This window comes from Hyla sarda, chromosome 10 (assembly GCF_029499605.1).
Source record: "Hyla sarda isolate aHylSar1 chromosome 10, aHylSar1.hap1, whole genome shotgun sequence".
In the NCBI taxonomy this organism is placed as follows: Eukaryota; Metazoa; Chordata; class Amphibia; order Anura; family Hylidae; genus Hyla; species Hyla sarda.
In genome coordinates this window covers 130,613,398-130,635,554 of record NC_079198.1, presented here as the reverse complement: position 1 = coordinate 130,635,554, position 22,157 = coordinate 130,613,398, and the positions used below count along the sequence as shown (strand labels likewise).

At 42.5% G+C, this 22,157-nt stretch overlaps 1 protein-coding gene and 1 long non-coding RNA gene across 3 annotated transcripts in view; one reads left to right on the top strand and one right to left on the bottom strand.

Annotated features, from left to right (window-relative positions):
• LOC130294672 (uncharacterized) overlaps nt 1–22,157 on the bottom strand; it is a 46,906-nt gene that overhangs the window by 7,368 nt on the left and 17,381 nt on the right. The gene's annotated exons all lie outside the window — the stretch shown is intronic.
• Nucleotides 3,668–22,157, top strand: part of LOC130294669 (nicotinamide N-methyltransferase-like) — a 31,791-nt gene continuing 13,301 nt past the window's right edge. Inside the window, exon 1 of the mRNA XM_056544862.1 lies at nt 3,668–3,818. Coding sequence (XP_056400837.1) covers nt 3,668–3,818 — 151 coding nt within the window. The remainder of the gene's footprint in view (nt 3,819–22,157) is intronic.

The following is a 22,157-nucleotide window of genomic DNA, read 5'->3' as shown; positions in this document are numbered from 1 at the left end:
CGAAAATTAGCATATGCTAATTTTCGCATATGTGAAAAATCGCACGCCAGGCTCACACAGTAGTATTAGAGCCTTCTTTACACCACACAATCTGGAAGCAGAGAGGGATGATCGCTGTGATGTGCACTGTGAAAAAAAAAACAAAAAAAAAATGAATATTCGTAATTGCAAATTTATAGTGCTATATTCGCAAATATGCGATATTCGCGAATAAAATTTGTATTGCGAATATTCGCGAGCAACACTAGTGGAGGCCACACACACTACTGAGCGTCATATTGTTTTAACCTCTTGGGGACACAGGGCATATGCATACGCCCTGCATCCCCGATCCTTAAGGACTCAGGGCGTAACTGTACGCCCTGAGCATTTCCGGTCCCCGCCGCTCACCAGACCGGGAACGGAACGGGATGCCTGCTGAAATCATTCAGCAGGCATCTTGGCACATCGCCGAGGGAGGTCCTGAGACCCCCCATGTTGGTGATCACAGGAAATCACATGTGAATTCAGAAATGCGATTTTCTGCTTTTCCGGGCTGATCAAGTCTCTGGTGACCCGATCGCCTGGAAAATAGGGATGATCGAAGCTGTCAGTGACAGCCCCGATCATCCTGAGGGATAGGAGTGAGGTTGCAGTGCTTCGATCTCCTTCTATCCCCTGCCATTAGTCAGAAATGAGTTCTGACCATAGAAACCCCCCGCTCTGCCCACCCCTGGATGTCGGGCAGAACGGAAACCCCCCGCTCTGCCCACCCCTGGATGTCGGGCAGAACGGGGGAAGAAGATGGAGGTCAGTACCTGACTAGAAAATGCTGTGGGGACAGTCGATCATCGGTGGAGACTGCGGAGATCAGCGGCGCAGGTAGGGAAGCGACGGTGGGGGAGAAAAGGTTGCAGTAAAGCGATCTTTACTGCTGCCTTCTGGTGGTTGCCAAACTGAAACTCCCAGCATGCCCAGACAGCCAAAGGCTGTCTGGGCATGCTGTGAGTTGTAGTTTTGCAACATCTGGAGGGTCACAGTTTGGAGACCACTATTACAGTGGTGCCCAAATGGTAGCCCTCCAGATGTTGCCAAACTACAACTCTCAGCATGCCAAGACTACCCAGGCATGCTGGGAGTTGTATTTCTGTAACATCTGTAACTTCAGATTTTGCAATTTTCATGAAAATTTTGAAAATTGCTGCTATACTTTGAAGCCCTCTAATTTTTTCAATAAGTAAAAATATTTCCATTTTATGATGCCAACATAAAGTAGACATATTGTATTTGTGAATCAATATAAAATGTATTTGGAATATCCATTTTCCTTACAAGCAGAGAGTTTCAAAGTTAGAAAAATGCTACATTTTCATGAAATGTGGGGATTTTTCACCAAGAAAGGATGCAAGTAACAACGAAAATTTACCACTAAAATAAAGTAGAATATGTCTCGAAAAAACTATCTCAGAATAATCGGTAAAAGCATCTTAGAGTTATTAATGCTTAAAGTGATGGTGGTCAGAATTGCGAAAAAGGGCTCAGTCCTTAAGGTGAAAATGAGCTCAGCCTGTAGTGTGGTTTTCCACTTTGATTTTAAGTGTGACTCCATATAAAATCCATTGAAAATGTTTGTGTAATTTTTTTGTCAGCGCATTCAACTATGCAAAGACGAAAGTATTTCATACGATTAGTTCATTCATTCAGATGTGTTATCTTAGTGTTCCCTTTATTTCTTTGAGCAGTGTATATTACATGTTCCCATAACTAAACCGGAAGCAATACTGGCATTCCAGAAATGAGAAAGGCACGAGGTAGGGACGCATGTAACAGTATACAGAGCAGGTTATATTCTTGAGGAAGACACGAAAACATGCTTTTGGGGCTTTAGCTTGTGTTCATCTGTGTGGCGCTATGGTGTGTGTGATGTAAGGTCCTGTGCTAGACTTCACACTAGGATATAGGGTCATTGGCTGTTATCTCCTGATTGTGGACTATGTGTGTCACGTTGGGCAGGGATTGAGTGCAGCCCTAGTCTTGCCCACTCCCTCTGTCCCTGCCTACTTGCATACCCGTCCTAAATAACGGGTCCACAACCACGGAGACGGACACTTCCTAAATAAGTGAGGGACAGTCAAAAAGTCAAAACAATAAAATACAATACAGTAGGATGTCGGGGAACAGCTGTAGGCACACAAAAATAACAGAAGCCAGGAGATAACGGAGTACAATAACGGAGAGCCAAAGAAAAGTCTAAAGACAAGCCAAAAGTTCAGAGAACCAGATAAGACAATAATATACAGAGAATGCTAGCTACAGTATAAAAACTTTCACAGGAAAGGCATGAATGAAAGAGGCTACTTTATATATCCCTGTGCTGCTAGCAGTAGGATCCTAATAGGTTCAGCAAACTGAACCACACCCAGAAGCACAGAAGCATAGTCCCAGCAACCAAAATAAACAACAGGGATAGAAAGCATTAACCCGGTGGTTTCTGGCAGAACCAGTCATCGCAATGTGTTTTTAGCATCCTTTTTGCCCACTCATTATAAAGATATAAAACAGATGACCATGTACTTACACTGTCCAATCCCAATGGACATTATTATACCTTGTGATTTTATGTGATTTGGTTTACTCGCCATCTTTTCAGTTCTCTGCTGCACTTTCCATATATTGTATGTGTACTATTTTAATCTAATTGTTAATAAAATATCACATTTGAGTGGGTTAATGACTTCTCCCTCCTTTGTCTCGCTGGAAAGCAACAGTCAATAAATATGTTCCCTTGTATCAGTCCCTGTACACAAGTAAGAAAATTCCCAAGAAATTTGATAAGGTCTGGGTGCCTTGTTTGCAATTGGGGGCCTCGGCAGATGCTCCGGTTCGGTCATCTCAACAGGTCTAAGGTGGCCTGGTGTTATGCTGTTGTGTTTCTGAGGTTGGAGGGAGGTGGGTGTTTGGATTTGTCTGTCTTGTGGTTCTGTTTTGATTGGATCAGGCAGTGAGTAGCAGTTGCTTTCTGCTCCCCTGATATTTGGCCGCTGACAATTTCTCTGTGGTTACTCCCCTCAATTGCTCCTTCTAGGGGAGACACACAGAAACCTTCAAGAAACTAAGGATGAAGCAGGGCGCATGGAACTCAGGTGAGGAAGGAAAGGTTTATTACCCAAAATGCAATGTGTTTCGTGGAGAACCGCTTCATCAGGCGTACCTTCTAGGGGAGGATACCTCCCTGAGCTGATCCTATATTTGTACTATATGCTTCCATGCTACATTGCTCTGTTGCCTGTTGTATGGTTTTGCTCTTTTTTGGAGTTATTGGTTTATTTTATTGCTCTTGCTAAAACCTTAAATAAACACTTTGAAAAAAAAATGTATTCTCCCTTCTTTGGTATAGAAATGTTCCCATAACTGACTGGAGGTGGAAAATCTTTTAATTGTTTTTTTCCTTTAAGCAATACTAGTGAGCTGTTTATTTGAAGATCATTAATGTTCCATGTGATTTCTTTATAACACATATTCTCATGGCTGCCTGAAGGAGATGATAAGTCACAAGGAATTCTTATTAATATACTTTGTAAGCTGATTCCTTGTAATTATATTATTGTATTAATTATATTAAAACCTTCATACTAAAACCTGATCGTGTTGTAGAGATAGTCACCGGTCTGTGATAGAAGATTATACGATGGATTCCGGCTCCCATAAGATCTATCATGAACATGGATTTGATTCCAGAAAACATTTGGAGAGTTACTTTTCCAATAAACCTGATATGGTCTTTAGAGATGATATCTTGATGTTTCCCCTTGAAAATTTAGCTAAAGTTTTCACAGAGGGTAAGTAGCTTGATGTTTCTATGTTTAAATAGTTATTTGCATGATTTATTTAATTTAACCAATACCGACCCATCACCCTGATGTATATGAGTAAAGGAGAAAACAAAGAAACAATAGAGAAAGATCCTTTGAAGCGGAAACTTCCAGACAGATCACAGAGAGGATCAGGTGTATCATAAAGCAAATGATCTTTATTCCATTAGTAGATGTATCCAATTACACATATCAGGGTACATCACCCCATCAAACTACAAAACAAATATATGCACAAACAATACCAATACATTTAGAGATATTTTATAATTGTGCCGTACATGCTTTAAATGTATTTATATTGTTTGTGTATATATTTGTTTTGTAGTTTTTATGTAACAGTTTTGGCCCCCCCAGTAATTTTGGTGTCATTTTACTGCATTGCAAACTCATATATAATCATCCAGGCTGTGTCCAGACATCATGCCAATCTGAGGAAGAGCTGATCTACCCCGAAACACGAAATTGGATACATCATTTAAATTATTATGCATCATTTTATATTTAACCTATTGTATGTGAATAGGCAGTTTACCTGTTAGATATATAATCCTCTAACCTCCCACACCTGGTACGCTTGACTATGGGGTCCACCACTGAAATGCTGTTGCGTCCATGGCTGGGAGAGTTGGATTCTGCTCAAGAATGCTGTAGCTTACCATATCTGTATACACTCTATTTTACTGAAAATGTTTCTATCATAATGAACAAGAAAATAAATAGAATACTGAAACATGGGGTCTACCCAACCATGAGTGATCGCCCATGCTGGGTGTTATGTTTTATCTGAGCTATCTGGTTTCATCGATGGTTATCCCCCTGATCGTGTGTATTATATTGACGTCTTGAGGAGTTTGCTGGAGCTCTGTTAAACAGGGGATTGATGTTTGCATTTACTGAAAAAGCAGAATAGTGATATATGCTTTTGGTTTACTAAGCAAAATTACAACTCCCATCGTGCCCTGACATCCTTAGTTTTGCAACAGCGTCAAGCAATATGTTGTAGAACACTGCTTTATGGGGTGTCACATAGATGTCCCTACTTAAAGTGGTTCTAGAAAAGCCAAAGGATGTCAGGGCATGGTGGGAGTTGTAGTTTGGCAACATCTGGAGACCCACAGGTTGGGGAATACTGATTTGTAAGGTATCCCTTAATATTGCACTTATTAGCTTTATATTAGTGTTTCCCAACCTGTGGCTTTCCAGCTGTTGCAAAACATTGTGCTATGATGGTAGGTCTAGTTTTGCAGCCCCTGGAGAGACACAGGTTGGGGAACTGTATAGGGTATCTGATAGATGGGCTTATAGGGTATCTGATAAAAGGGTTTATAGGGTATCTGATAGATGGGTTTATAGGTATCTGATTAAAGGGTTTATAGGGTATCTGATAGATGGCTTTATAGGGTATCTGATAGATGGGTTTATAGAGTATCTAAAAGATGGGTTTATAGGGTATCTGATAGATGGGTTCTCAAAGAGACTCTGACCTTGCTTGGAGAGGAGGGAGGGGTCTGTAAGTGGGAGAAAGAGGGCTATTGGAGAAGGACAGAGGGATCTAGGGAAAACAGAGGTGTCTGTGGGGTGTAGGGGGAAATAGGTCTGTGGGGGGGACAGTATAGGGGGTGGGATTCAGACAAACTGAGAAGAAGTGTGTTGTAGTATTGTGGTAGTATTATATTCAGGTGGCAGTGTATGGAAGGGTTATAATCAGGTGCACAGTGTATGGCAGTATTATATGCAGGGTGCAGTGTGTGGTAGTATTGTATACAGGGGCACAGAATATGGCATAAACTGTTCCACTGAGACTGGTGCATAGCAAATGTGATGCCAATATTCAAAAAGGGTCCAAAAAGTGACCTCCTTTTATGAGGAGGTGATCTCAAGACTAGACAGGGGTCAATCGCTGGATGTGGTATATCTTGATTTTTCCAAAGTAAATGTATTTGATACGGAGCCACATAGTAACATAGTAAGTTCAACCTATAACCCTACTGAGTTGATCCAGAGGAAGGCAAAATTCCCTCATACTAGAGGTAAAAATTCCTTCCCAACTCCAAATATGGCATCAGAATAAATTTCTGGATCAACCTTCTGTCCATACAGATCAATAATCAATAACCTGTAATGTTCTTACTCTCCAAAAAATCCATACCCCTTTTAAATTCTTTTAAAGAGTTCACCATGACCAGCTCCTCCGGGAGAGAATTCCACAGTCTCACTGCCCTTACGGTAAAGAACCTCCTTCTGTGCTCATGTAGAAACCTTCTTTCCTCTAGATGTAGAGGATGCCCCCTTGTTATAGATACAGTCCGGAGTATAAATAGGTCATGGGAGAGATCTCTGTACAGTCCCCTGATATATTTATACATAGTTATTAGGTCGCCCCTAAGCCTTCTTTTTTCTAAACTAAATAACCCTAATTCTGATAATCTTTCTGGGTACTGTAGTCCTCCCATTCCCCGTATTGCCCTCGTTGCCCGTCTTTGAACCCTCTCCAGCTCTACTATATCTTTCTTGTACACTGGTGCCCAGTACTGTACACAGTATTCCATGTGTGGTCTGACTAGTGATTTCTACAGTGGTAGAATTATTTCCTTGTCGTGTGCATCTATGCCCCTATTGATGTACCCCATTATTTTATTTGTCTTAGCAGAAGCTGCCCGACACTGGTCACTACAGCTAAATTTACTGTTAACTAAGACTCCCAAGTCCTTATCCACGTCGGTCGTCCCAAGTGTTCTCCCTTTTAATACACAATCCCAGCCCAGATTTTTCCACCCCATGTGCATTACCTTACATTTATCAGTGTTGAACCTCATCTGACAGTTCTCAGCCCAAACCTCCAACGTATCCAGATACATTTGCAACAGTGCACTATGCTCTATAGTGTTGACCACTTTACAGTATATTATCATCTGCAAAGATCACTACTTTACTATTCAACCCCTCTACAAGGTCATTATTGAATATATTTAGAGATGAGCAAACATTTGAAAAATTGGATTCGGCCGTTTTGCCAAATTTTTCTGAAAAATTTGTTTTGATTCAAATTTATTTGCGGCGAATGTATATTAAAAATGGCTATTTCTGGACTACAAAGAGCCTCAATAGGGGTAGAGAACACTTTGCTTTGTTCTAGCACGCATATGGAGTGTGCTGGGGTAGTGAAATAATACTGTTATTCAGAATAACATGCAGATTACAGACATCGCTATTAGAATCACTGCCGCAGAGCGGCACAATGACAGAGCCTGGAGGTGGCATCAGTATGAGGAGACCATAAAGTGGCTCAATGACATAGCGTGGAGGTGTTGGCAATATGAGGAGACAATACAGTGGCTAAATGACACAGTGTGGAGGTGTTGGCAGCATGGAGAGACCATATAGTGGCTGAATGACACAGCGTGAAGGTGTTGGCAGCATGAGGAGACCATATAGTGGCTGAATGAAACAGCGTGGAGGTGTTGGCAGCATGAGGAGACCATATAGTGGCAGAATGGCACAGCCAGGAGTAAACACTAGGCCTTCACAATCCCTAAGATTAAAAGATGAATTCAGAAATGTAAACCAAAGATTTTGGATAGCTTGTGCTACCTACCATAACAAATGTTTTATTCCCAGACCAAGGCCCAGCAGCGGCACCAGTAAACCATATATTGCCTGAATGACACAGCCTGGAGTTGGTTGTGGAGGGCTTCACAATCCCCAAGAAAAAAAACAAGATTTTTTTTAATTTAAAATGAAGATTTTGGATAGCTGGTGCTACCTACCAAAACGAAATTTTCAGTCCCAGACCCAGGCCCAGCAGAAGTATCAGTAAACCATATATTGCCTGAATGACACAGCCTGGAGTTGGCTGAAGCATGAGAAGTCCATTGAAATGTATGATTTTTTGATTTGAAATTTAAATCAATGATTTTGAAATTGAACTTTTAACTTTAAAGTTTTAGTGTCCCGGACCCTGGCATGTGGGTACAAAGGACCTAATCTAACAAGCCCCCACAGTGCTCATGGTGCCGTGAGATGTAGGCGCAATGTCTCCATTGCCCTGACCGGCCATTGTTTCCAATACTTTTCACCAAGGCAAACCATGTGAAGAACAGCGGGACACCGGCAAGCCCTGCACACATGGTATGCTGAAGGGCCACTGAGACTTGTCCGGGCAGTGGAGGCTGAGGACACAATGGAGGATGTGGAGGCAGAGTCGCACACTGTCACAGGAACAACAGGCCGACAGAGTGGAGCAGGAAGCAGCATGAGTACACAAGAGGGGTTCACAACCCCTAAAATTAAAAGGTGAATGTTGAAATCTCTATTGAAGATGCATGTTAGGTAGTGCTACCATCCAAAAATGTAAGGCCCAAGCCCAGAAGCATCAGTAAGCCAAGAAATTCCTGAAAGACACAGAAGCAGTCAGGAGCAGGCTTCAGCAGTACCCAAGAGGGTTTCATAACCCCTTACATTGAAAGATCAATGTTAAAATTTCTATTAGACATGTATTCATCTTGTGCTAAACATCCAAAAATTTAAGGCCAAGCCCAGAAGCATCAATAAGCCAAGTAGTTCCTGAAACACACAGTCAGGAGCAGGCATCAGCAGTAACCAAGAGGGTTTCATAACCCCTTACATTGAAAGATCAAAGTTGAAATTTCTATTAAGCATGTATTTATCTTGTGCTAAACATCCAAAAATTTAAAGCCCAAGCCCAGAAGCATCAGTAAGCCAAATAATTCTTGAAAGACACAGGAGCAGGCATCAGCAGTACACCCAAGGGTTTCATAACCCCTTTACATTGCAAGATCAATGTTTAAATTTCAATTAAGCATGTATTTAGCTAGTGCTAAATATCCCAAAATTTCAGGGCCAAGGCCAGAAGCAGCATTAAGTAAATTAGTTCCTGAAACAAACAGTCAGGAAAAGGCTTCTGCAGTACATCAGGGGATTTAATAAGCAATAAGATTGAAATATCAATGTTGGAATTTCTATTAAGCACTCACGTTAGGTAGTGCTAACATCCAAACATATTAGGCACTGGCCCAGCTGCATCCCAAAACAATCTAGTTGCTGAAAGACACAGCCTGGATCTGGCAGGAGAATGCGTACATGAGAGGGCTTTAATTTAAAAATATCAAGTTTCAGTGTCCCAGGACCCAGCGTGTGGCTACGATGGACCAAATCGAACAAGGAGCCACATGTCACATGGTGGCACAATGACAGAGCCTGGAGGTGGCATCAGTACGATGAGGTTATATGGTGTCTGAAAGGCACAGCCTGGAGTTGGCAAAAGCAATGTGAAGCCAATATGGATCACACAAATAGGAAATTGGTCCAGCCAAAGAAGCAACATGTAATTCATTTGAGGATTTGAATTATTTAACTCAAGATCACCTGATAGCAGATTCGAGACTATATGGTGTCTGAATGCCACATCCTTGAGGTACCTGAAGCAGTGCGAAGCCACTATGGATCACAAAAATAGGAAATTGGTCCATCCCAACAAGCAACATGTAACTCATTCGAGGATTCGAATTCTTTAACTCAAGATCACCTGATAGCAGATTCTATCTCAGAAATTCAGACAGACACTCCAATTTTAATAGAAAGTAAAAATGACAACCTTGAGACACTCTCATTAAAAATGGATAACAGTGTTGAGTCACATGACATAGCAGTCACCTGTAGCCCAGTTCCATCAAATAAAGCCTTGCACAAAATTGATATTCCCACAATGAAGAATAGACTGAATAAAAAAGGGTAACTTCAGTGCTTATTAAAAGGTGTACTAGAAGAATTCAATAGTTCTCAGTCAGAAGAAAATATTAAAGTTTTTTTAGGTATGTTGTCTGACGAAATACATTTGTGTAAGAACAATCACACATCCAAAAGATTACACCGAGCTATACTGCACTTAAGAAAGGCACATAAGACAGTTAAAAAATCTCTGCAGCTTGTGGCAAAATCTGGAAAGAGCAAAAATATGGCAAAATCCTGCAGTGTACAGGAACACCTTACTGTTAATGGCAAAGAGGTAAATCCTAAACAGGTTGAAAATATAAGCAATCAGATTTAACAGACAGAAGATTCCTTTAAAATTTTGAAAGTTGCAGAGGTACTGAAGTGCCCAACCACAGACAAAAAACTCAAGTGATGGTTAATAGAGCGTTTGTGCAAGATTCCCAGCAGGCAAAGTAAATGGCAATTCAGCTACAAAAATTTCACTTTTGACTCCTTACAAACTTACCATGTCCTAACCAGTTACTCCTGAAGACAGTTCTAGCATTATCAGTATTACTGTATCAGATAAAAAAAAAAATGCTATTCCAGTAGTTCCTTTCTGTGAAATCACCTTATGATGGCAAAGGAAAGCATATAGTAAGTTGCAAAACAAGTTATGAAGACTCTATAATGCAGGACGTTGGACCAAAAAAAGACATTCTTCTCTAAAGTAATATTTTCTGAGCAGAGTTCATCCCTCACCGAATTATTTTAGAAATTTTTATTTAAAAAATCACACACAACAAGCGTTCCATGGTGTAATGGTTAGTACTCTGGAAATTTCAAGTTTATTTTTGAGAAAATTTTAATAAATTTTGAAAAAAACTGTACCCAAGAGGGGTTAATAAGCCCCATACATTGCACCATAAATTTTGAAATTTAAATTAAGCACGTATGTATCTATTCCAAAAATCCAAAAATTAAAGGCCCAAGCCCAGAAGCATCATGAAGGCAAGTAGTTCCTGAAAGACACAGGATCAGTCAGGAGCAGGCATTCACAGTACCCAGGAGGGTTTCATAACCCTAATTGATAACCCAAGAGGGTTTGTTGGTGTTGGTCAATCTACTCTTAGGCATCTGGCATTGGTGGGTGGAAATCCTGGCTGATCCATGCCTGATTCATCTTCACAAAGGTCAGTCTCTCCACATTTTTCGTGGACAGACGAGTTCGCCTCTGGGTGACTATGGCCCTGGCCGCACTAAACACCCGCTCTGATGGCACACTGCTGGCCGGGCAGGCCAGCTTTTCCAGGGCAAACTCTGCTAGTTGTGGCCATAAATGAAGTTTGGCTGCCCAGAAGTCCAGCGGATCTTCGAGGTTTGTTGGCATGGCCATGACAAGGTATGACTTCTGGCTCTCCACCTGCTGGTTCAGGTCCTGCTCCATGTCTACCTGCTGCTGATGAGTTGCTTCACTGTGCAGGTGAAGAAAGCTACTCATCAGCAACTGTAGACTTAGGCTGTTGATAATGGAGCTGGCACTGCTCCTGCCCCCCCTCCCCTCCCCAGCAGCCATGGCAGTGGAAGGTGAGCGCAGAGGGCCCCCGAGTCAGACCTGCGAGTGGGTCTGACCGGGGCGCTGCAGAGAGAGAGACGCCGCGAGCGCTCCGGGGAGGAGCAGGGACCCGGAGCGCTCGGCGTAAGAAACGCCCATCTCATCAAACCTAAACTGTGCTCCACTCTGCCCCTCATCCTCCTTCTCCAGTTCAGCACCTACAGGGCTCAGAGTTAGAGTTGTGAATAGAAGACATGTACCACAGTCTGTGGGTCTCCATAATTCATTTGCAGTACTTTCAAAATGCAAGGGAAACGTGGATATTGGCTCAAGCTCAGAAGGTGAGAAACCATCGACTCCTATGTCAAATGTATACAAGACTGCAGCCAAGGATAAAAAAAGATAAAGTAAAATCTGAAAGGAAGCAGCTGTTGCTGGTTGATTCAATCATAAGAAGTGTGGAGCTTAAGGAAAATGGTTTTGTGAGATGTTTCCCGGGAGCTACTGCTAGAAGAGATTGAAGACGTATTCTTAATTTTGTTAAGCAAGCAAAGCAGCAAGGGGAAGTGCATGTTCTTTCCATCTAGGGACAAATGACCTGGCCTGCAATGAAATTTCAGAGGTGAAGGATTCTTTTATCACACTTGGTAATGATGTACAGGATTTTGCATCCACTGTCTCATTTTCTGAAGTTCTGCCTGTGCATAACGTTCAGAATGATAGGCAGAGGCACATTAAGGGGTTCAACCTATGGCTTAGTAAATGTTGTCAAGAGCAAGGATTTGGCTTTGTGTGTCATGATAGCTCTACTTGGAATAGAAAGGAACTGTGCAAAAAAGATGGTTTGCATCTTTCTCTCAAAGGAACAAATGTACTCATTGAACAATTCCAAGAATTTGCTAAGGAGTATTTTACATAGTTACATAGTTACATAGTTAGTACGGTCGAAAAAAGACATATGTCCATCAAGTTCAACCAGGGAATTAAGGGGTAGGGGTGTGGCGCGATATTGGGGAAGGGATGAGATTTTATATTTCTTCATAAGCATTAATCTTATTTTGTTCCAGGAATGTATCTAATCCTGTTTTAAAGCTGTTAATTGTTCCTGCTGTGACCAGTTCCTGAGGTAGACCGTTCCATAAATTCACAGTCCTCACGGTAAAGAAGGCGTGTCGCCCCTTGAGACTAAACTTTTTCTTCTCCAGACGGAGACAGTGCCCCCTTGTCCTTTGGGGGGGTTTAACCTGGAACAGTTTTTCTCCATATTTTTTGTATGGGCCATTAATATACTTATATACGTTTATCATATCCCCCCTTAAACGTCTCTTCTCAAGACTAAACAATTGTAACTCCTTTAATCGCTCCTCATAGCTAAGATGTTCCATGCCCCATATTAGTTTAGTCGCGCGTCTCTGCACCCTTTCCAACTCCGCAGTGTCCCTTTTATGGACAGGTGCCCAAAACTGAACAGCATATTCCAGGTGAGGCCGTACCAATGCTTTATAAAGGGGGAGTATTATGTCCCTGTCCCTTGAGTCCATGCCTCTTTTGATACATGACAATATCCTGCCGGCTTTGGAAGCAGCAGCCTGACATTGCATACTATTCTGTAGTCTGTGATCTACAAGTACACCCAGATCCTTCTCTACTAGTGACTCTGCCAGTTTAATCCCCCCTAAGACATACGATGCATGCAGGTTATTATTACCCAGATGCATAACTTTACATTTATCCACATTGAACCTCATTTGCCAAGTGGATGCCCAGACACTTAGTCTATCCAAGTCATCTTGTAACTTATGCACATCCTCTATAGACTGTACCGTGCTACAAAGCTTGGTGTCATCTGCAAAGATAGAAACAGAGCTGTTAATGCCATCCTCTATATCATTGATAAATAAATTAAACAACAGTGGGCCCAGTACTGAACCTTGGGGTACACCACTAATAACCGGGGACCAATCAGAGTACGAATCATTGACCACCACTCTCTGGGTACGATCCATGAGCCAGTGTTCAATCCAGTTACAAACTAAAATTTCCAAACCCAAAGACCTTAACTTACCTGTCAGACGTCTATGAGGGACAGCTTTAGGAAACGCTTTAGCAAAATCCAGAAACACTATATCCACAGCCATTCCTCTGTCAAGGCTTCTACTCACCTCTTCATAAAAGCAAATTAGATTGGTTTGACAACTTCTATCCTTAGTAAACCCATGCTGGCTATCACTTATAATACAATTATCCCCTATGTATTCCTGTATGTAATCCCTTATAAGTCCTTCAAACAATTTACCCACAATGCACGTTAAACTTACCGGTCTATAGTTTCCTGGGGAAGACCTAGAGCCCTTTTTGAAGATTGGCACCACATTCGCCTTGCGCCAGTCCCTTGGCACAATACCAGACACCAGAGAATCTCTAAATATCATGAACAGGGGTACAGATATTACTGAACTTACCTCTCTAAGAACTCTTGGGTGTAGTCCATCCGGTCCTGGGGATTTGCTTACATTTATATTACTTAACTTACCTTGTACCATCTCTACATTAAGCCAGTTCAGTACATTACATGATGTGTTACCAGCAATGACCTGGCCAATGTCAGCTCCTTTTTCCATAGTGTATACAGAACTAAAGAACCCATTCAGTAGCTCCGCCTTCTCTTGATCGCCTGTGACAACCTCCCCATTATCATTATTAAGGGGTCCTACATGCTCTGTCCTTGTTTTTTTTGCATTTATATATCTAAAAAAATATTTAGGATTAGTTTTGCTTTCTTTGGCCACCTGTCTCTCATTTTGAATTTTTGCTGTTTTTATTACATTTTTACAGATTTTATTAAGCTCTATGTACTGTTTAAATGTTATAGCTGACCCATCAGATTTGAATTTTTTGAAGGCTATTTTTTTGTTGTTTGTTGCTCTTTTAACATCATGTGTCAGCCATGTAGGATTTAGTTTTAATCGTTTATATTTGTTCCCCTTTGGTATATATTTAGCTGTATAGTTATTTAGAGTTGATTTAAAGATGTCCCATTTACCTTCTGTATCAGTATTTGACAACACCTCCCCCCAGTCTATGTCCTGTAGTGCAGATCTCAGCCCAGGGAAATTTGCCTTTTTAAAGTTATATGTTTTTGCCTTCCCCGCCTGTCTTTGTTTTCTACATTTTAAGTCAAAAGTAACTATATTGTGGTCGCTATTACCAAGGTTTTCCCGCACAGTTACATTACCAACCAGCTCTGCGTTGTTGGAAATGATCAGATCCAACAAGGCATCACTTCTTGTTGGGTCCTCCACAAACTGGCCCATAAAATTATCCTGCAATAAATTTAGGAATTGTCGCCCCTTTGTAGTTTTAGCCAACCCCGGACCCCAATCTATATCTGGATAGTTAAAATCTCCCATTATTACCACTGTACCTGCCCGGGCGGCCCTCTCTATTTGTTTATGAAGCCGAACTTCTATCTCTTCAGTGATATTAGGGGGTCTGTAGATTACACCAAATACTATTTTTTCAGTATTTCCCTCCTTTTGTAATTCTACCCACAATGATTCCACATCCTCAGAATCATCACACACTATGGCATCGTTCACACTGACTTTCATACCACTTCTTACATACAGACAGACTCCACCACCTTTTCTGTTCATTCTATCCTTGCGAAACAATGTAAACCCCTGCAGATTGACAGCCCAGTCATGCGAGGAGTCCAGCCATGTCTCAGTGACCCCAACTATATCAATATGTTCCTCCAGTATCAAGGCCTCAAGCTCCCCCATTTTATTTGCTAGGCTTCTGGCATTTGTGAACATACACTTTACATTTCCATCCTTTATGTTATTGGGGTTAATGGGATTCAAGGGTGTAAGTTTTATTTTCCTATGAAGCTTATTCCTATTAACTATTCTAACCCCTCCCTCCGCTCCACCCCCAGGTACATTTATAATTCCCACCTCTCTATCTACACTATCTTCCCCCTCTTTACTGTAGGTTCCCTCCCCCCAAGTCCCTAGTTTAAACACTCCTCCACCCTTCTAGCCATCTTCTCCCCAAGCAAAGCTGCACCCTCCCCATTGAGGTGCAGCCCGTCCCTACGGTAGAGCCGGTAACCGACAGCGAAGTCAGCCCAGTTCTCCATGAACCCATTTAAACTAGGAAGGAAGGGGGGGGGGCAAAAGAGTAAAAATCCATGAGTCCAATTGCCCCCCGAAACAATGACAGGACATGTCAGAAGCAGAGAGGTTAAGAAATTACAAGGTCAGAGTCCTGTCTACGAATGCCCGCAGTTTAGGTAATTAAATCAATGAACTTGGGTCAATAATGGCATCTGAGAATGTCAATTTAGTTGCTCTTACTGAGACATGGTTTAATGAAAGGAATGACTGGGACATATCCATACCAGGGTACTCTTTATACAGAAGAGACAGAGAAGGCTAGAAAGTAGGAAGAGTGGCCCTATATGTGAAAGATAGCATAAAATCTAACCTAATACAAGTTAGTGAGGCCAACATAGAGTCACTCTGGGTTACGTTGCAGTTTGGTAATCATGCAGTAACTCGTGTAGGTGTGATATATAGACCCCCTGGCCAAGTTAAACAAGTAGTTCTAGTTGAAGAAGTATCTAAAGTGACAGTGAAAGGAGAAGTTATCATTATGGTAGACTTCAATCTTCTGGATATCGACTGGAAAACCAAAATAGCTAGTTCTGCCAGGAGTACAGCTATTTTAAATTCCCTACTGGGATTATCTCTACAACAAATGTCTACTACTCCTCTGCCATCTATTATTTTAGTCACCCAGTCAAAAAATAATAAGATTAGTTTGACATGATCTCCCTGAAGTAGAGCTTAGTGGTGAACTAACAAAAGCGTTAACAGATTTATTTAACCAATCAATGGTAACAGGAGTCGTCCCGGAAGATTGAAAATTAGCAAATGTCGTGCCCATTCACAAGAAAGGCAGTAGGGAGGAATCAAGCAACTATAGGCCAGTAAGTCTGACATCAATAGTGGGGAAATTAATGGAAACCCTACTAAAGGATAGGATTGTTGAACATCTAAAATCCCATGAATTGCAAGATGAAAAACAACATGGGTTTACTTCAGGGAGATCATGTCAAACTAATCTTATTTATTTTTTTGACTGGGTGACTAAAATAATAGATGGTAATTATTTCAGAAGACTTAAAGGTAGGAAGACAATGTAATAGAGCAGCAGGAAACGCTAGCAGAATGCTTGGATGTATAGGGAAAGGTATAAGCAGTAGAAAGAGAGAAGTGCTCATACCGCATTACAGAACACTGGTTAGACCTCACTTGGAGTATTGTGCACAGTACTGGAGGCTGTATTTCCAAAAGGATATAGATACTCTAGAACAGTGGTTCTTAACCTTGTTGGAGGTACTGAACCCCACCAGTTTCATATGTGCATTCATCGAACCCCTCTTAATTGGAAAAATAAAATATGATTTTTTTCAAATTCCAAACATAGGAGGTATATATTTAAGTATATATTTATACATAGGTGCACAAAATGAACAAAACCATTAAGAACAAAGAACAAAACCATGAAAACATGATTTTCACGCAAAAACTAAAACATAATGAATATTTACTGCAAATCAGTGTGGCTTCTGCTGTTGTCTTTCAGAGACCAGTTCAGAAATGCGTGGCTTTACCTTGGCAAGTGCCACTCTCATATAATTTTAGCAACAATGGCAGTGTTCCCCCACATTAGGCAGACAGTGTTCCCCACACATTAGGCAGGCAGTGTTCCCCTCACATTAGGCAGGCAGTGTTCCCTCCACATTAGGCAGGCAGTGTTCCCCCCACATTAGGCAGACAGTGTTCCCCCTCACATTAGGCAGGCAGTGTTGCCCCCCACATTAGGCAGGCAGTGTCCCCCCCACATTAGGCAGGCAGTGTCCCCCCCACATTAGGCAGGTAGTGTCCCCCCACATTAGGCAGGCAGTGTTCCCCCCACATTAGGCAGGCAGTGTCCCAGCTCGGGCCAGCTCGGGGCCCCAAGCAATTGCTTGGTTTGCCTGTCCTGTTGTGACCTCCCCCGCTGAACCCCCGGGACTGACTCACCGAACCCTTGGGGTTCGATCGAACCCAGGTTAAGAACCACTGCTTTAGGGAGAGTTCAAAGAAGAACTACTAAACTAGTAGGACATGGATTGCAGGATAAAACTTACCAGGAAAGGTTAAAGGACCTTAACATGTATAGAAGAAAGAAGAGACAGAGGGGGATATGATAGAGACTTTTAAATACCTAAAGGGAATCAACACAGTAAAGGAGGAGAGCATATTTAAAAGAAGAAAAACTACCACAAGAGGAAATCGTTTTAAATTAGAGGGGAAAAGGTTTAAAAGTAATATCAGGAAGTATTACTTTACTGAGAGAGTAGTGGATGCATGGAATAGCCTTACTGCACAAGTGGTCGCTGCAAATACAGTGAAGGAGTTTAAACATGCATGGGATAAGCATAAGGCTATCCTTCATATAAGATAGGGTCCGGGACAATTGATAGGATTCAGATTATTGGGCAGACTAGATGGGCCAAATGGTTCTTATCTGCCAGCACATTCTATGTTTCTCATGTAGCCGTGAGATGTATGCGCAACGTCTCCATTACCATGACCAACCATCGTTTCAATCATTTTTTGTAGGCAATGTAGGAGTGGAATTACGTTGTTCATCCCGTAATCCAGGCGATTTACAAATAATGTGGCTTCCTCAAAGGGCCTCAGCAAACGTCAGGTGTCACGTATGAGCTGCCACTGGCTCACATTGAAGTTATACAGGGGAGTACTCCTATCTGCTTGGATCATCAAGAAATTGGTGATGGCTTTTCTTTGTTTGTATAGTCTGTCCAACATATGGAGGGTGGAATTCCAACGTGTGGCAACATCACAAATAAGACTATGTTGTGGGATACCGTTCTGACGCTGAAGCTCAAGGAGGGTGTGCTTTGCGGTGTATGAGTGGCTGAATTGCATACACAGTTTCCTTCCCATTGTTAGAATGTCTTGCAAATGGGGTGAAGACTTCAGGAAGTGCTTGACAACCAGATTCAACACTTGTGCCATGCAGGGTGCATGTTTCACACTTCCTTGTCACAGCGCAGACACAATGTTCTTTCCGTTGTCAGTCACCATGGTTCCCATTTCCAGATTTCGTGGAGTAAGCCATACTCCGATTTCTTGACGAATTAATTTAGCAGTTCCTCCCCTGTGTGACTCTGTTCGCCAAGGCAAACCATGTGAAGAACAGCGTGATACCGCCGTGCCCTACACACATGGCACGATGAAGGGCCACTTAGATTTGTACGTGCAGTGGAGGCCGAGGACACGGTGGAGGATGAGGAGGCGGAGCCGCACACTGTCACAGGACCAACTGCCTGAGAGCATGAAGGAGGAAGCGATGTGACCTGTCCAAGTTGTTGTTGTGGCTGTGCAGGAACCACCTTTATCCTGTGGGCTGTAAAAGATATGTATTGTCCCTGCCGGTAGTTACAGCTCCACACATCAACACTTTTTTTTTTTTTAAATAACTGTTTATTTTTCAAAAAATTCCAAAACAAAGAACAACAAATACATATACAGAAAATAAAAATAAAATAAGTAAATAAATAAAAATAAAGAACAGGCACATCTTTAGGTAAATCAAAGTAAAAAAAAAATAAATAAAAAAGGGAAAGGAGTATATGAAGAGGACATAAGACGGTGATCAACAGTTCATATGATGTTTCAACTTCACATATTCAGTCGACATATAACCATAGAAATAACATCCCAGATATCTATGCAGGCTCACCAGTTTGGAACAGAAGTGTTTTGCACCCAACATGGCAATGGAAAAACAAACACAATAAGGTATGCACAAAGCATTTCGATTAGAGAAGGTAAATAATAATGAGAGTCACTTATCTTCAGCGACAATTGAGAACGTAGAGCAAGTCTTACAATAAGACTACATCATTATCTGGGATATTGGACAATAACGTCCTAGATATATGGACAAAAAACGTGGTAAATAGGAGGAGCCATGAAACAGATAAGGAGACTGTTGAAAGGGGGACATAAATAAAAAGGAAAAGTAGAGGAAAAGCACACATCAACACTTTTGAACACACCGAGAGGCTCAAGGACTGGCACACCTTCTCTTGTACAAAATTAAGCAGGGCTGGTACTGCCTTCTTCGGAAAGAAATGATGGCTTGGGACTCTCCACCTCCGCTCGGCACAAGCCATCAATTCTCTGAAAGGCAGCACCAGCAACTTGGAAAGGAGGACATTCAGCTTCTGCGCCATTGAATGAGTAGGCGCATTCTGTTGTCTCTTGGACATGGCCTCGCCTATGTATTGTTGGTGGAATGGCTGACTAAAAGTAAGAGGAGCAGAAGCATCTGGAGCAACAGAAGGAGGGTATGACACACAGCTCCCTTCGCCTGAGGTGGTGGACCCTTGTCTGGCTGAAAGAGGGAGTGGCGTGCCACTGGGTGATGAGGCAGGCTGGACCACCACATCTGAGCCATGGTTGTCCCAGGCCGCTGTATGGTGGTGCATCATATGTTGAAGCAGGGCCGTGGTGCCAACATTGCTACCCTATCCACGCTTCACCTTCTGCCGACATATCTTGAATGTGGCTGTGTTAACTTCCTCCGGATGCTTGATGAAAAACTGCTAGACCGCCGAGTATCTGATTCTACCACCAACAGTGCGCAATAATTGACTGTTACTGCCGCCGTCTCCAGGAACCCCTGTTCCACTACTTCCCGGGAAGGTAGGCTGCCGCGAAGCAGGTGGCCTACCCCGGGCATGTTTGGCTCCCGAATTTCCACTTCTGCCACTATGCTGACTGCCAACCATGCTACCACTTTGCTGGCTCATCTGCTGCCTCACGGGCAGCCTGCAGCTCTCTTCTCCTGATGATGATGATGAAGACCCTTTTGCACCCAGCTCCCAAGTGCGATCGGCTTCATCATCATCGAGTTCTGTCTGCACGTCACTGATGTCCTCCTCAGGTTCCTCTACAGTGTATGATTCAGGACCCTGAATGCTGGAAACCCCACCTCCCATGTCACCCCCTCTTCAATAATTGCCCGCCTAGCGTAGGAAGCGGCAGATGTCTCCTGGACTTCGTGGCTGGGCAGTAGCTGCTGACTGTTATCTAATACATCTTCCTCAATCTGGAACTGAACCCACTGCGTAAGATACTTCTTTAGGAGAGGGAACAGCATAGGACAGAGGCAATTTGGGGACAGGGACTGCTCCCGGGCCATGCCAACTGAGGGTTGTGAACAGAGTCTCTGTGTAGACAATAAAGACGCCCAAATGTGGATATTCACCATCTCCACAATAGACTCATGTGTGAAAAGACATGGGCTGTATGCTTTTTAAATAAATTCCAGCACTCACGTTTAGACGGTTCATCTTTTTCTTGTTTATTCAGATATTTCTGCAGTTTTAATCAGCTTTTAAGATGGGATGTCGGCACACATCCAGTCTAGCAGAGGTCTTAGCACACTAGCTGGGAGCCATCAGGGTCATAATGCAACGTTTTGGGGGACCGCATGAGTAAGGGGGAGGTCCCCCGAAATGTCACGTCATGACCCTGATGGCTCCCAACTAGTGTGCTAAGACCTCTGCTAGACTGGATGTGTGCCGACATCCCATCTTAAGAGCTGATTAAAACTGCAGAAATATCTGAAAAAACAAGAAAAAGATGAACCGTCTAAACGTGAGTGCTGGAATTTATTAAAAAAGCATACAGCCCATGTCTTTTCACACATGATTCAACTGAGGGTTGTGTCTGAGGAACCCACCGACTGTTGACTGTATCAGATGTTACTTGTGATGAAGTGGATGAACGTGTCAACCAATCGCCGCCGGGAGCTCAGGGTTCTCGCTGCGACACCTGCTACCACTCACCCCTAGTCTGCTGCGACCTCTGCCTGAAGGATTTAGGCCTCTGCCACTCCTCTGTGCATGTCCTGGCACTTCTCTGCTTGACATACTTAGTGCGTATATGGGGGTAATACAATACGCTTCACTACTCTTAAAACAGTATTTGTCTAGAACTGCAGCAGGTGATTAATTTTGGCTATCCTTTCACAGTACATAGGCCCTTGACAGATTAACAGGTACAAAATGGTACACTACTTAGATGTACATATGCGGTTTGCACTTAGGAGGGCAGAACAATGCCCTACAATGAGCCTAAAACCTCTGTAAAACACGTTTTGGCGTTTTGTAAAACACCAGCCGGGAAGTACTATTATTTGGACATTTACAGTATGTAGGCCATTGACAGATTAACAGGTTCAAAATGGTACACTACTTAGATTTAGGTATGTGGTATGCCCGTATAAGGGCAAAAAAATGCGCTATAGTACACTTGGAAAACGTATTTTCGTAAAACACCAGCCGGTGATTACTTTTGCCTGGACCTTCCCAGTATCTAGACTTGTTACAGATTTACAGATACAAAATAGTAGACTGTTTTGATGTAGGTATGTGGTATGCACTTATGTAATTTTTGTAAAACACCAGCCGGTGATTACTTTTGGCTGTCCTTTTACAGCATGTAGGCTCTTGACAGGCGGCGGAATTGTCTAATGTTGAGCTCCATTTGTTTACGGATGCTGCTGGTTCCTGTGGTTTTGGGGCCTTTTTTGAAGAGAGCTGGTGTGCGGAGGCGTGGCCTCCTGAGTGGATGGACAATGGTTTATGTAGAAATCTTACCCTTCTTGAGTTGTTCCCGATTGTGGTGGCGGTTGAGTTATGGGGGGAGCGTTTTTGTAATCAGTGGGTGTGTTTTTGGTCTGATAATTTGAGTGTGGTACAGTGTATCAATGGTTTTTCCTCCTCTTCTCTACCAATGCTTCGTCATTTGCGTTGTTAGCAGTTAAATATTCGGTTTAGGGCCCGACACGTGCCTGGTGTTGACAACGTTATTGCTGTTGCTCTTTCCTGATTTCAGTTCCAGATTTTTCGGCAACTGTGTCCGGAGGCGGAGATGGAGAGC